The following is a 13,806-nucleotide window of genomic DNA, read 5'->3' on the forward strand; positions in this document are numbered from 1 at the left end:
TGCACCATCTATAGTCCGTTCACCCCTATGCTAAGACTACAGCGGGAGCTTCGTGTCTGCAGGACCAATCATCCGCCTTCCTCCTTTCACCTGACCCGGCTCTCCACGCGTGGGTGTAGCCGCCGGGATTGGGGTGGCTCTTCAGAGGGACAAGGGTGGGCGTCCGCCCCACTTAAATTTATGACTGCCCCCCCCCCCCCCCCCCCCCACCAAAAAGGGCAGGGGGCGGGGAGATCGGTCAGTCCGCTAAGGTCGTGCTTGCCCGAGAGGCAAGTTAACGTCGCACATTACGGGCATTTCAGCAATGGACGCGGAGCGTCCGCACTTGAAAGCCAGCAGAGAACTTTCTTTTGGTGCTCACCCCCAACTTCTTTGTGCTACACTGCCAAGGCTACCATAGTTCTCGTACTGCTCCGAGAAAGAGTGTGTAAAATCGGAGAGAGAAAGAGAGATGACGTACCAAATGCTTTACTGGGGGCAATACAGGACACTCCACTCATTGGCACTAGACGGAGCGATGGCCACGCTGATTCCTCCCCTGGTGGGGCAGGATGATTTGGGTGCGTCCTTTTCCTTATTTTCCCTACCCTCTCACATTTTCTCCTCCCGCCGGAACACGTGACCGATATGCGCCACCGACGACGCCAAACGCGGGTGGGCGATCACGCAATGGCCGGAGTAGGCCGAGCACGACGACTATCAGCGACCACCATTGCGCGATTTGTCACCGCATGTTGATGCTGGCGTCCTTCTCTGCGGATGACACTCTACAACGCCCTTGTGTAGTGCACCGAGTATGGCGCGTTCGCCACTGTAAACAATCAGTGAAGATGGCAGGAGGGACAGTGCGTTCCGTTCTTCACTGCAAAAACCGGACCTTGCAGGGCAAAAATCTGTCGTTCTTTCGGTTTTCTCGAGATCAAATCACGTACAGACACAAATCTCCTCTGGAGAGTTCTGTTTGTCCTTTGTCCCTCTTGTTCCCCATCTCCAGAGACAAAATTCGTCATTCTTGCCAGCTCGCTTCCATCTTTGCATTTAATTGTATTATAATAATTAAGAAGTAAACAACTTCGGCGTCTCGTTTCTCATGCTGACCATTTATCGTCAGAGATAACTTGACAAGATGTTATCTTTTTAGATATTGCAAAAGGTTCGTTCGCTGCAACAGGTCGGGCATTAATTACAGTTTTAAAAAGCGTGGAGCGGAGTACTTGAACAGCAAATATTGGGTGTGCTCCGACATGTGTTTGTTGAAAGCAAAGCTGTACATATCTGTTCAATGAGCAATAAATATTTTTTCAACAAAAAAAAAATGTCGAATGATATTTATGAGTGGAATCTGAGTTCGCACCTTTAATTATCATTGTAGAAAAACTAAAATAACCCAAAGCAACTTTGTTCATGGCCAGCATGGTCTATTAGGAATAATGTTGACTATCCACGAAGTAATAAAAAATGATTCCAAACTTTCTCAATATTTGTTTTGTTTCCTTATGTTGCTGCAAAGCACCATCTATTCGCAATTTTAAAATAACGAGAAATGAATCACTCGATTAAATAGTCTTATATCTAATACATCAAAGCCCACTCCTCCTTTCAGAATTTTGCGCCAGCCAGACATTCCCAAAACCTGCACTTTTAAATATTCCCGACATACCGAGCTCGCGAAAATAGGGTCGTTTATTTAAGGTGCCTTGTCGGGCGCTTTAGCGATAATCATAGTAGCAAATACTTTGCGGTGAAGTATATGAGAATACATTGCTGTTCCCGCTAAACCTGCTTCTCTTGTCGGCGTAGTTCCTTAATATTAGTTGCTCCGTACTGCCCTTGAAGTGCGATTACAACTAACCGCACTTATCAGAGCAGCTTTCGAAACCGCTCCCCTGATCGAGCAACATGCGTGCGGTTTATATAACAGAACGTAGACATAGAGCTCATCCTACGTATATGCCCCCTCTAAGGCAGTCACCAATAAAGTGTCCGCCGTTTTTTTTTTTTAAATTCAAGAGACGACCTACGTCGCCGCGACCGAACCGCGTGCACAGATTGAACGAAGTTCAGCCGGTAGTAAAATATGCCGTACCGAGAGACGGCGCTAGTTACCAGCCGATATAAAGTTGAAGCCGCTCGGTAGGGTGGTGAGAGCAGAGTTGTGGAGGTGTTTTGTTGGAGTTGTTTGTGGCTTGTTGCACCGCTAATAGGGTATCCACACGAAGGAGAAATCCACCCCTTTCCTCCGCGGAGCGCGCATCACGTGAGACACACGTCATCCCTTTTTGACGCCTCGCGGCGCCGTTCTCCTCCGTGGCGGAGGCGCGGAGGCTTCGTGCTGTCAGCACGAAAGCTCCGCAGGTGCACGCGGCGGAGCCGGGGACGGTCCTTCCCGGGTTGTTGACGTCACGACATCCGTCCGCGGAGTTCTCCTTCGTGTGGATACCCCTTAACATGTATGCACCTGTAACAATATTCAGTATGATGGTTGGTGCTCGTGCTGTGTATGTGATGGCGTCTAAACGGTGGCTTCAGGAAGTTTAAAATAAACCTTTTTAACGCCAGTTAGCGGTTACTACTACACTTTATAGGTGGCGCAAGCTGCTGCCTTGTTCAAGAAACTATGCATTGAGCAGTCATGCATATATATTGAACAAACAGCTGGCCTGCGGCCCACTGTCCTCGATACCTCTACGCTGGATAGAAATCGAAATAATTGTGCCACTTAGCCACCTAAATGTTCGTTCTGCGTCCAACAGGCGCGAAGTGCCGGCCCACAGCGCACGAATGAATAACCAAAGTCGGTATAAATAGGCACAAACAAAAAGTGATAAAATAGCGGTAGCGTTAGTGCAACTTGAATACCTCTGGTCGGTATCGACGGAAGTGCCCAGCGATTCATCGCCGCATACGACTAGCGTATACAATGCGTTCACTAAAGTCAGCATGCTCGTTCCTCGAGTACCGATTTCTTTTTCGAGCGTTCTCTGTCGGCGGTAAGTAATACTGCCAATATATTGAGATGCCGTCGGGGGCATTTGCGGCGATTGTGGCGCACACGCTGCCGTCCTTAGATGAAATAGGTACGGTACCGTTGTTTAGAAACGAATGTTTAGAATCTCTGATGGCGCTTGGAAGACACCGAATAAGCGCGTGCACTCTATCCTCCTACTCGGCCAAAAAGCCGTGTTGTTAGCTGGGCCTTACCGGGGATTCGAGCGTCACTAACCGCCCGCCATGTTGCTTTAGGTAGGAGTTCAATTTAACTACCTATCTTAAATACGCATACAGGTCGTCATTTTTACCCTAGGAGTCGTTATATTTGTGGCAACTTTTTACCAACCCAAAAATAGTCACAAAGATTACTTTTTTTTTTTTGTGAGTTGACCTTGTAAGCTAGTCGTGTGTCTCGTTGCCCGAAGGTTCTCCCCACAAAGTTGACCAAGTGATGTGAACATTTCTCGCACCGTAAGTCCGTACTCCTCGTGTACCGTCCGTGCCGCCGTAGAAAGCGGGAGGGTTTCTGCGGCGGCAACACTTGGTAACACCTTTAACCACCGCTAGTTCGTTCATCCACCGCCGGGTGGCGTCTTTATGTAAAAAAGGTACATTGAGCGGATATGTGTTTTTGTTTTATTAAGAGAGTTGGTTTTCGTTCCAAATGAACGTTTTGTGAATTTCAGATCTGACTGTCATTATGGCCAAAGTTGGAAACTACGCTGAGCTTCAGGAGGCTTGGGAAGCCTGGCACAACAGCGTGGGTCGCAAGGAGAGAGAACTGTATATTCCATTCGTCCAACTTCTGAACAAGTCGGCAACTCTCAACGGTACACACACATCTGAACCTCGTGCAATGATGTTCCAAGTCTAGCCTATAACTATCTAGTTTATATACATCTAGTCCACAGTTCCGCACGCCCACAGATTCAAAAACAGACACAAACATATAAAACATAGGACACAGTACAGTTTCCAAAGAACTCACGACAAAATTCATGAACAGCGAAAAGTCACGAAACTTCAAAAAAAAAAAAAAAGTTGGAGGAATTAATTTATAAAACATGAGGTACTTTTAAACGAACCTCCCAATCCCAAAACTTTGTCCGACCGTCCGTCCGTCCGTCCACACATTTCCCGTTAAGTTAATCGGGGAAATTGACGTCACGTGACTTAGACAGCAGTTCAATGTTCCTGCTAATTTTTTGCGGAAAACTTGAAGTCACATGACCTGATATGATTAAACCTAGAATCCAATTAACTTTTACCGCTAAGTTTAGCGGGAACAGTTACCTAACGTGACTTACACCCCAATTTCCTTTCCCGTCAGATTTTCTGGGGAAGTTGATGTCACGTGACCTGGCATCACGAGTCCTATAGACAAATTTAGGTTCACCGCTAAATTTAGCGGTGAAATTAATGTCCCGTGGCCAGACGTGATGTGACTTATACACGAATTTATTTTTCCTCTAAATTTAATACAAATAATTACGTTACGTGCCATTTTACCAAGTCAGTTTCCCTGCTAAATTTAGCAGGAAAATAAACATGAATGAAGGATCTTCTCTCTCCAAAATGACGGTTTAATGTGTTTAAAAAGAATTTTAGCGATCGATTCCTGAATATTTCATTTTACACATTTGAGGACTTAGGAGGTTTTATTACCCTGGACACCACTTTGTTCCTGGTCTCAATATGGAAACAACAACAAAAGTCGTCCGGTGAATACATATATTTTTTATTGTGTGAGATCTATAGGAACAAGGACCTAGTTTTCATGATAATTTAATCTTTACGCCTCCTATATTTTTTTTCGATCTATCCCAAGTCATTCAATACGAATTATTGATGGACGGAATATATGTTACTCGAGAGAGAGTGAGATAAAAATGAACAAGTATGAAAGGAAAACCTGATAACGGAATTCAATTGCAGGTTACGACAGCGTGAAAGATGTTTGGCTTGCGAACTACGAAATGGACAACATCACAGATGTGGTGGACGCTGTATGGCAAGAGGTGGAGCCTCTGTACAAGAAACTTCACGCTTTCGTGCGGATGAAACTGAAGACGCTGTACGCAGGTCATCAACTCCCCAAAGACGGCACTATCCCAGCGCACTTGCTTGGTAGGATTCCATTGTTCTATAATTATGTGATGGAAACAATCCTAAAGATTTGCGTCCTTGCCTCCTCGGTGGTGGCGTAAATGAAAAACAAGTACAGCGCGGAGCTCGACAACGAGCCGCATGAAAGAGGTCCTTAGCCCAAACTCCGCCTAGGTTTTGGGTAACCATGTTTTAGCAAACATTTAACTTTAGTAATTCGAAACAGTCATTTCGTATGGGCATTCGCTTTTTTTTTCTCTAGTTTTAAGTCCTGATGGTTCACTCTAACTACACGAACAAACAAGTCAAGTATCAAAAATTTGTGAATTACAGTCCATGCACTCAAACTGAAAGTTTGTGGCATCGCAAAAAGTAGGGGGGGGGGGGGGGGGGGGGCGTGGATATATTATACATTTTGTTGGGTCGCAGTGTCGCAGGGCTTGGGAAGCACTGATAAGCTTTAACTGAATATGTGATTACAAAGTTCACGTTTATTTCTCGCAACATCTCTTCTGGTTAACCTTGTAGTACGCTTGTTGTATAAAACGTTTGACCAGGCTTCTCGCATGTTTATTATCTCTCTGCAACACATTTGCTCATTTGTTTGTCTAACTGTCGTGGCTACATTTATGTCGCATTTCATTCTTTACCGTAATCTCAAATTGTGAAAGTCAAACTGTGAAAGTGAATTTGTGAAATCGAAAGTAAGCCGCCTCGACTTAAGAACGAGATTTCGTAAACAACGGGCACCAACTGGAGCACATATTGATTGATGTATTTCTCTCGCCGCATAAGGTGTGAACTGCGTTTGGTGGAATGTGCGAAGCCGTCTCTTCTCCGCGCAGTTTTATTTATTTTTCTCCATGTAGAGCATACTGCAGACAAATAGACAGTCGCGACTGCTAGGGCGAAAAGGTGAATGCAGCACATTTTATACAAGTACGAACAACACGAAAACATTTTATGGCAAACAAATGAAAAGTAATAACCGCCAGAAAGTTTTAAAAACGTGTACAAATGTGCACCCTCACTGCGCAAAGCATACGTGAAAAAAAAAATGCGCACCAACACAGGAAAGACACCGACACTGATCAAAGCAAGAAAACTAAACGAGCAAAAAAAGGCTCACTGTCACAAGGCGAATTAGACAAGCAAAGACTACGTGGCAATCTAAATGTCCCCATGGTGACGCATTGTATATTGATGAGACCGGCCACAAACGTCGCGCCTGTGTGAAAGAACACAAGCATCACGTGGAGAAAGCCACACTTGCCACCAATGCAAAGACAAGCTGGTTGACCATTGTTGGACCACGGGCTGCAGTTGTGAGTTTGAAAATGCGTCAACCTTGGCTAGCGAACAAAGTTAGTGTCTACGAAAGTACTCTGAGTCATGGTACATCCGGAGTAATTCATCAGCTTCCTACTTCAACCGCGGCCCCTTCCCGAAGTATACGTTGGCCTTCTTAAATATATATTTGGTTGGTGTTTCTCTCATTCCTGCCAACTTGGCTTCGCTGATGATGTCTCCTGAATAGGAGATGAAACGTCTGATTAAATTGGTTTATTTGTCATGCACGGACGGTGCATTTTGTTTCCTCATGATGAGTCTCGGATAATGGAAAATTTCTGCACTCGTATTCTATTCTCACACCATAGTTTTAAATCACAAAGGGCAGAGTTCGTTAAAAGATTTGTCTTCAGAGGTAAATGTAATTTTAAATAAAGCACAATCTTCTGCAAAAATACGTATATTCACTGATGGACTATAGAAGCACCAATGTCATACATATAACTTAAAAACAAAACAAAAGCCCGAAAACACTCTCTTGCGGTTCGTCAGACGTGATATTTAATATTCTTGAGCCTCCATCAAGTGTTTGAACAAATTGTTTTCGATGAAGTAGATATCGGCATATTAATTTCCATGATAGAAAGAGGAAGACCGACATATTTTTTATTTATTTAAAAACAATTTGTGCTTTGTGTATTTAAACTGTGCCTTTTGAATTTGAGCTGGCAAAACGCCGGTGCGGCATTAGCCTTACGAGCACTAAACCTAGAAATATAAAGAGTGAAATATAGCTTTTAATAAAGGAATATATAGTGATGAAAACACGCCTCTAAACTTAGGGTAGTTTGCGTATAATGTTCAGTCATACTGCTATATGATGTTATAGCTTTACACGTTGTCAACGTGCTGAAAAATTCAGAGGATCGGTCAAGTAATGTGATTCCAGGTGTGGCCTAAAATTACTTTCGCGTGCATTGACGAAATCCAGTGCAGTGTATTTATTCACTTCACAATATTGATTTCACTGAGCACGTTTGCCATCCCGGACGTTCAAGACATCTTCGGTGCACCTACGCTTATAGTGATCAGTTCTAGTTCTAATTTACTTGCGGTCAAATGTTTGTGGCCATGAAGGCAACCCTGTGGATGCCCGTGAGCCCGCATACCATGAGCGCGATTTGCAGCTGAGTCACACAAACTTTACTTCTGAAATGCCACTACTAGTTGTCTCCGGGTATCGAGCCACCTGCTCCGATCGGCACGAACGTTTTCAATATTACAGGTAATTCCATCTACTAAAGCCTGCCCCTTCATATTTACTTTCTTTTTTAACCTAGTCACTCTACTATTTCTTTCTACTATAATGTAGCAAACAAAATGCGTCTGACGTGTGTTACGAAAAGGTATAGTTGCATGCAGCAGATCTTTCTCTATATAGGGTGACTAAAATATCCAGGCTCGATCAAAAATGGGCCGTAAAAGTCAGCGCCTGTACGTAGCAATCTTGACTATCCGTCAAAGATGTCGTTCAGAAGTAAATTTTTTTACGTGAAATTACAAAACGTAGCTCCCTTACTGTAAAAAAATAGGGTAAAACCACTTGCCAGGGTCAACGGCGGATGGCGACGCAGACAACGGAGTTAAGTGGAGGGGCGCGTTTGGCGCACGGTTTGGTAGATAGCGTCGGGAGCAGCGTCGAAAAGTGTAGCCGGCCAGCAACAGAAAGCAGAAAACGCGAAGGCAAAATCTGTCGGGAGCAAATACGCCGTCGTTATGTAGCCGCGTTTTCTTTTTATTTCATGAGAAAGCATTAACTGTTCCATGGAGTGAACCGACGTCATCAGCTTTTGAAGCCACGCCAAACGGCACCTAAACAACCCTCTCCCAGTGGAGCGAAGCCTCTCGTCTGTAGCAGCGATCTGATGGATAGGCTCAAATTGACTGGCGCGTCATAGTTTCAAGGAACAAGACCCCCACTGGCTCTGGCGTGGCGTACCTCTATGGAACGGCACCGGAGAAGTTCTTTCCATGGCGGCGCACCGCACGCAGCGGCCCGGCCGCCGGTACGTCTGGCCGCAGAGCCAGCACGGGCAAACTCCGGAGAGACTGCACGGCCGAGCTCAGGGCGGCACGACCACTTCGCGAGAGCGCGCTCGGCCGTCGGCCGCTCCCTCAGCAGTAGCGAAACGTGGCCATCCACGCCAGTACGCCGTAGACGAACTAAGAGGACGGAAGGACGACATTCATGCTTTCCCATTCACAATTCATAAGTGCTTAGGTGTCCTTGGATTTCTTTTTTACTTCAGGTTTTTGTTCATTAAAAAAATGTTATGTTCTTTTAGTAGACCATGGTCGTCGCGAGCAGTCTAGATTAGGAGGTAGCGCAATCTTTCAACGCGTGCACTAAACGCGTCCCACTATTCGACTCGATCGTCGGCGTCGCCGCCAGCCGTTAACAATGGTAGGGGTTTTTGTCCTATTTTTTTTTTTTTTACTCAAAGGGAGCTACGCCTTGTGATTTTACATACAAAAACCGACCTTTGACGAAAATATTAGATTAGTAAGTGCAGGCTCCGATTTCTACGCCCCATTATAGATAGAGCCTAGTTATTTCCGTCATCCTATAGCTCTACGAAGACGAGACACTGTTTTCCTAATTTTTCCGTAGGAAACATGTGGGCTCAAACATGGACTAACCTCTACACAAGTCTCAGCAGCGGATCTCCGTTGGACGTGTCTGAGGAACTCGTTAAGCAGGTAAAATATTTTTTTTTTGTTCCTACAACACAGGGGATTTATAAAATATAGCGTGTTTTTGACTACGGTCTACGGTGTATGCTTTCAACACTTTCTTGTTATCTGCCTATTATCTTTGTCAACATTCATTAATAAACATGTGAACTCAAAATTCCTGAAAAAGTATAGTACCAAGACAGAGTCGCGAGGAAAGAAAAAGAATGTTGCAGTTCATGAAAATACTTATTGAGATTCGATCTCGATGACACACACTTCGTCAGAGAGCTGGAGTCCAAGTATAACGGTTTACCAAAACGTAGAACTCAGCATGACAGCTTAAGGGTGGTTCACGCATTTGTGTTGGACTGTGTTGGGATTTCTCGCGTCGGCTCAGGACGAGAGACCACACTAGCACCATCAATTAGGGAGCCCTGAAACGCTTTCAATATGCGTTTATTTCCTAATTGTTCACTCATAATATTCTGCATCAGATTAACAGTTTTTTTAACAATGTTATAAGCAATTATTTCGTATAGACAGCGCGTAGATTTAGCCTCACAAATACTGGGAAACCTGGAGTTGCAACGCAGTTGCAGGTCTAATATTACAAATTGCGCCAGTGTGCCAGTCTGTTCTACTGATGTCTGTGTTCTCGCGGCGTAAGCACTCAAAAGAGATGACAACGCACTTGGTCCTACAGAGGAATACAAATGTATGAAGCAACCTTTAAACTAAGTAAAACAAAAATAAAGCGCGAAAACTGGACCTGTTAGCATAATATGCACGATTCTCGTCACTCCGCTTTCGAGCGAATAGTATGTGTTCTCTAAAACTTCTGATTTATGTAGGAGTGAAGAGAGCAAAGATAGGTGCTGACCGAGCGGGATGACATCATCTTCCTGTTTCATTTCCTAATTGGTGGTGATATGGTGATGGCCGGACACGTCGGTGACTCCTCTCGATGACCCCTTCACATGGGTGGCTTATTGCTTTTCGGGGTTTTGCGCGATTGGTCGCGATGACGAGACATGGCAAGGATACCACTTGACCAAGGTTGAATAAAAATTAATTTGAAGGCGTTCTTTTACTGCGCAACATTTGTTTACTTACTCAACAAGAAGCAGACGGTGTCCTGTAAAGCAGCTTGGTGGAGGTGCTGGCAGTCGAGCCGTGGCTCCAGCGACCCCTGTCCTCTGAGAATTCGAACGTCACGCCCAGTGCTATTGGACCCCACACCAAAAGACTGTCAGAAGATAATGCGCAAAAGCCAAAAAAAAATAATATTTTGTTTTATACCGTGGTTTGCAAACCTACCGAGCCCGAAGCCTGCACTCACAGCTTAAGGACCCTTGCAGCAGATCCCACTCATCTACAGTGGAACTTCAAGCACTTCCTTCGAATCGGGAAAAAGGGCATTAATTTCCTTACTCCCCATTATAAGTCAGTCACTCTGGAAGAGTGGATCAGGCCATCTAGGAATCCGGCAAGAGTTCGTGTGGTCTTAAAGTCCCTGCTACCCGATGTAGACCTCTTCATCTCAGTAGTTAACTGACTGGCCGACAGAGGGCGCAGGCACACGCAGCGCCATAAGGTGGCTTCATTTTCGTTGGTTTCGGTTCAAGCGGGCACGCGGCTCTGTTGGTGTGTTACGTCGTTTCGTTTGGTTTTGTGCTGGAAATGTATCCCTTGTGTTACGCAATAAATAATAGAGTGGTAATGGACCACATTGAGAACTACCACGCGGTACAGTGCTAATGAGCCTAAATTGTGGACATTTTAACGAAAACCTTTATCTGATCATGTTCGTCGTTTGGCCATCGTCGGCAGCGAAACGACTCAAATGATGCAGAGGGAAGATTTCCGATGTCTACGGCCGTGCTGGACGTACCAGCTAGCACTAGTTTCCATAAAAATAAACTAATGAAGAGGCTAATGCAGGGAGGCACAGTAGAAAAGAAGGTCGACAACCCAATTAACAGTGTGCTGAATCCCAGAGAACAAACGAACTCGCAAATTTAATACCCTCTGTTAGATTTTTGAGGACACCAACACTTTGTGAACATTTACGAGTGGAAAACCTCTCTTTAATGGCCTCTTTAATGCAAAAAAGGAGCGATATTGTCTCTATCGGTTCATTTAAAGAAACTAAGCACTCGAGAGATTTTTCTATGGTTCTCCCTTGGCCGAGAAGAAAATATTTTCAACTATTGGTCCTGCGAAAGCATTAATTAGCAGTATTTCACGATGTTGACATTAGTAAACTCTGTTATACGGACATTTCCTTACAAAGTATATAAAATATGATATAAGGGACAAACCCATCAAATGAAGTCTGATGTCTGCCTTCCGTATAGTTTGTGAAAAAAAATTAAATGGCGCAAACAAATTGAATTGCAGCAAGCTTGGCTGAATTGAATGCCAAGCACCACTACCTGAATTTGTGTAGGAAAATCTCTATTCGTTCCAACAAATGCGGCGTCGACTCTCGGCTCTCGGCGTCGCTTTCAGCGGCGCCAAGAGTAAATCTGGTATCAACAACGCTGCACTCAAGTGGTTTACATGCAGGCGGCTTCTTTTCGGCGTCAGATATGGTGTGCCTCGGGCGCTTTTGTCAGCCACTCACAAGCTCTTTATGGTACGTTTTTACCCGGGAAGCCTAACACTTTATTTATAAATAAATTAATTAAAGTGAATATTTAAAAAAAAAAAACGTTATGGACATATTGGGCATATTGTCACGAATGACAAGTGATTAGGCGGCGAATGACTGAGTAAACTGACCGTGTAATGGGGCGAACTTGTGCCCAAAAATAAAAGGAAAAATAAAGATAACAACAGAGCGTCGCGGGCGTTGAAGGCGGCGAAGCAGCAGGGTCGAACGCTGAGGCGAAAACTAGGGAGTTTTAGTAGACCGTGTTTCCCCCTCCGCTAGCCCTCCGCTACGAAGAAACCACCACTGCGCCTGCGCGCCGATGGCCTTGGCTGTAGAGTTCTGGGTAGCGGAGGGGCCTAGCGGAGCGGGAAACACGGTCTACTAAAACTCACTACTGACTCCAGATCGCGACGCGGAGCCCCTTATGTACACGTGTGGGCTTCTGGAATAATCCGCGTAGAAGGTTCGGCATGTAGAGCATTCTGATCTCGAACAAGCAACATGGTTTTTGAATTTACCAGAAAATTAGGCTAGGGTCAACAAAAATGCGCCTCCGCGGCCAGGAATCGAACCCTCGCTTTCTGCGAGGAATGCACGCGCTATAGACCCGTTGCTCTCGGGCAGGGGGCGCGAGCGCGTCCGCAAGACGCGACCATGTTATGCTGGCAGAACTATCCAGGCGGCGCTGTAACGTTCGATTTTGTACGTGCCACGTTCGAATGCGAGCATCTGTCAGCATCTGTAGACGCGCGATAACAAAACGTTTAAAACAAAAAAATTCTGCAGCTCGCGGATTCAGCGTCCCATTCAGCTTTATTATTTTATGGCGTTCTTTAATCGCTTCCGTGAGCTCGTATGTTTCACTTTACGTGATAGCGAAGCTGAAGCTACTTGCAAAAACATGTTCCCCTGAACGATGCTCGCCCTGCACGAGCGCGCGTGCTTGGAAGGGACAATGCAAGCTCGGAGCTCGCTCTCGTAGCCTCTGCTACGCTGGCGGTTAGAATGGAACGGAGTATAAAAAACTCTAGTGGGGAAGCGTAATGACGCGCGTTCGAAACACGAGCCAAATATTCTATTTTGCTCGCCTGGAGCGCTGGTCAAAACTTGAGAACTACGGGCCTATAACCGTTAGGACACGAGCGCGCTGCCTTTGGTCAGCTGCGCTCGCGGTATTATTCCCTCCTTTAAAAAAAGTGAATCGTCTTTATGCAGCACAAAACTAAAACACAGATCTACAGAAAAAGGATAGCAGACTCGCGAGTCCCAGTCAACAGTTAACTCTTTGACGAGAGTCCAGAGTTCTATCGTTCGTAATACGGATTGGGCCGGACGACGTGCACCACCTCGGGTCGTGGCTGGCGTTTTGCAGATGGGCGCGTTCCGTCGGGAAGAACTTCGTAGTTGAGATCGCCGAGGCGTCGGATGATTTTGTACGGACCGAAATAGCGTTTGGGAAGCTTCTCGCTGAGACCGCGGCGCCGTATCGGTGTCTACACCCATACCCGGTCTCCGGGTCGAAAGTGGACATCCCGGCGACGAAGGTTATACCGGCGTGCGTTGACTCGCTGTTGTTCATGAATCTTGATTCTTCCCAGTTGGCGAGCTTCTTCCGCGCGCTGGGAGATCAGTTGAGCGTCGTCGTTGCCATCATCAATTGGCACGTGAGGCAGCATGGCGTCGAGCATCGTGGTAACCGTGCGGCCGTGTACCAGTAGGAATGGTGTCATTCCCGTGGTTTCTTGAACCGCTACCTCCAAGACGACAAACGCATCGATAGGAGCTACAGTCCAGACCAGCGTTCCAACATGACTATCCGCACGTCGATCGATTGCACCGTAATCCCGCAAGCAGTCTTAGACTTTAATCTAAAGCGGAATGTGAGCCTGTGTCCCCCGACCCCCTCCGATCACGGCCCGACCAGCGCCACCAATGCCCGACAGTTTACGTCATCTCATCTTGATACACCACTGATATGCAAACGCACGGTCATATCGGCGATAATTCCAGTCTTGAGTTGACAACGC

General features: G+C 45.7%; 1 protein-coding gene across 1 annotated transcript in view; it reads left to right on the plus strand.

Annotated features, from left to right (window-relative positions):
* The window catches only part of LOC8053342 (angiotensin-converting enzyme), a 66,318-nt gene that overhangs the window by 31,938 nt on the left and 20,574 nt on the right, over nt 1-13,806 (plus strand). Inside the window, exons 5-7 of the mRNA XM_040219384.1 lie at nt 3,678-3,821; nt 4,927-5,118; nt 9,059-9,147. Of these exons, the coding sequence (XP_040075318.1) occupies nt 3,678-3,821; nt 4,927-5,118; nt 9,059-9,147 (425 nt within the window). The remainder of the gene's footprint in view (nt 1-3,677; nt 3,822-4,926; nt 5,119-9,058; nt 9,148-13,806) is intronic.

This window comes from Ixodes scapularis, unplaced genomic scaffold (assembly GCF_016920785.2).
Source record: "Ixodes scapularis isolate PalLabHiFi unplaced genomic scaffold, ASM1692078v2 PGA_scaffold0__279_contigs__length_252992795, whole genome shotgun sequence".
NCBI classification, from domain to species: Eukaryota; Metazoa; Arthropoda; class Arachnida; order Ixodida; family Ixodidae; genus Ixodes; species Ixodes scapularis.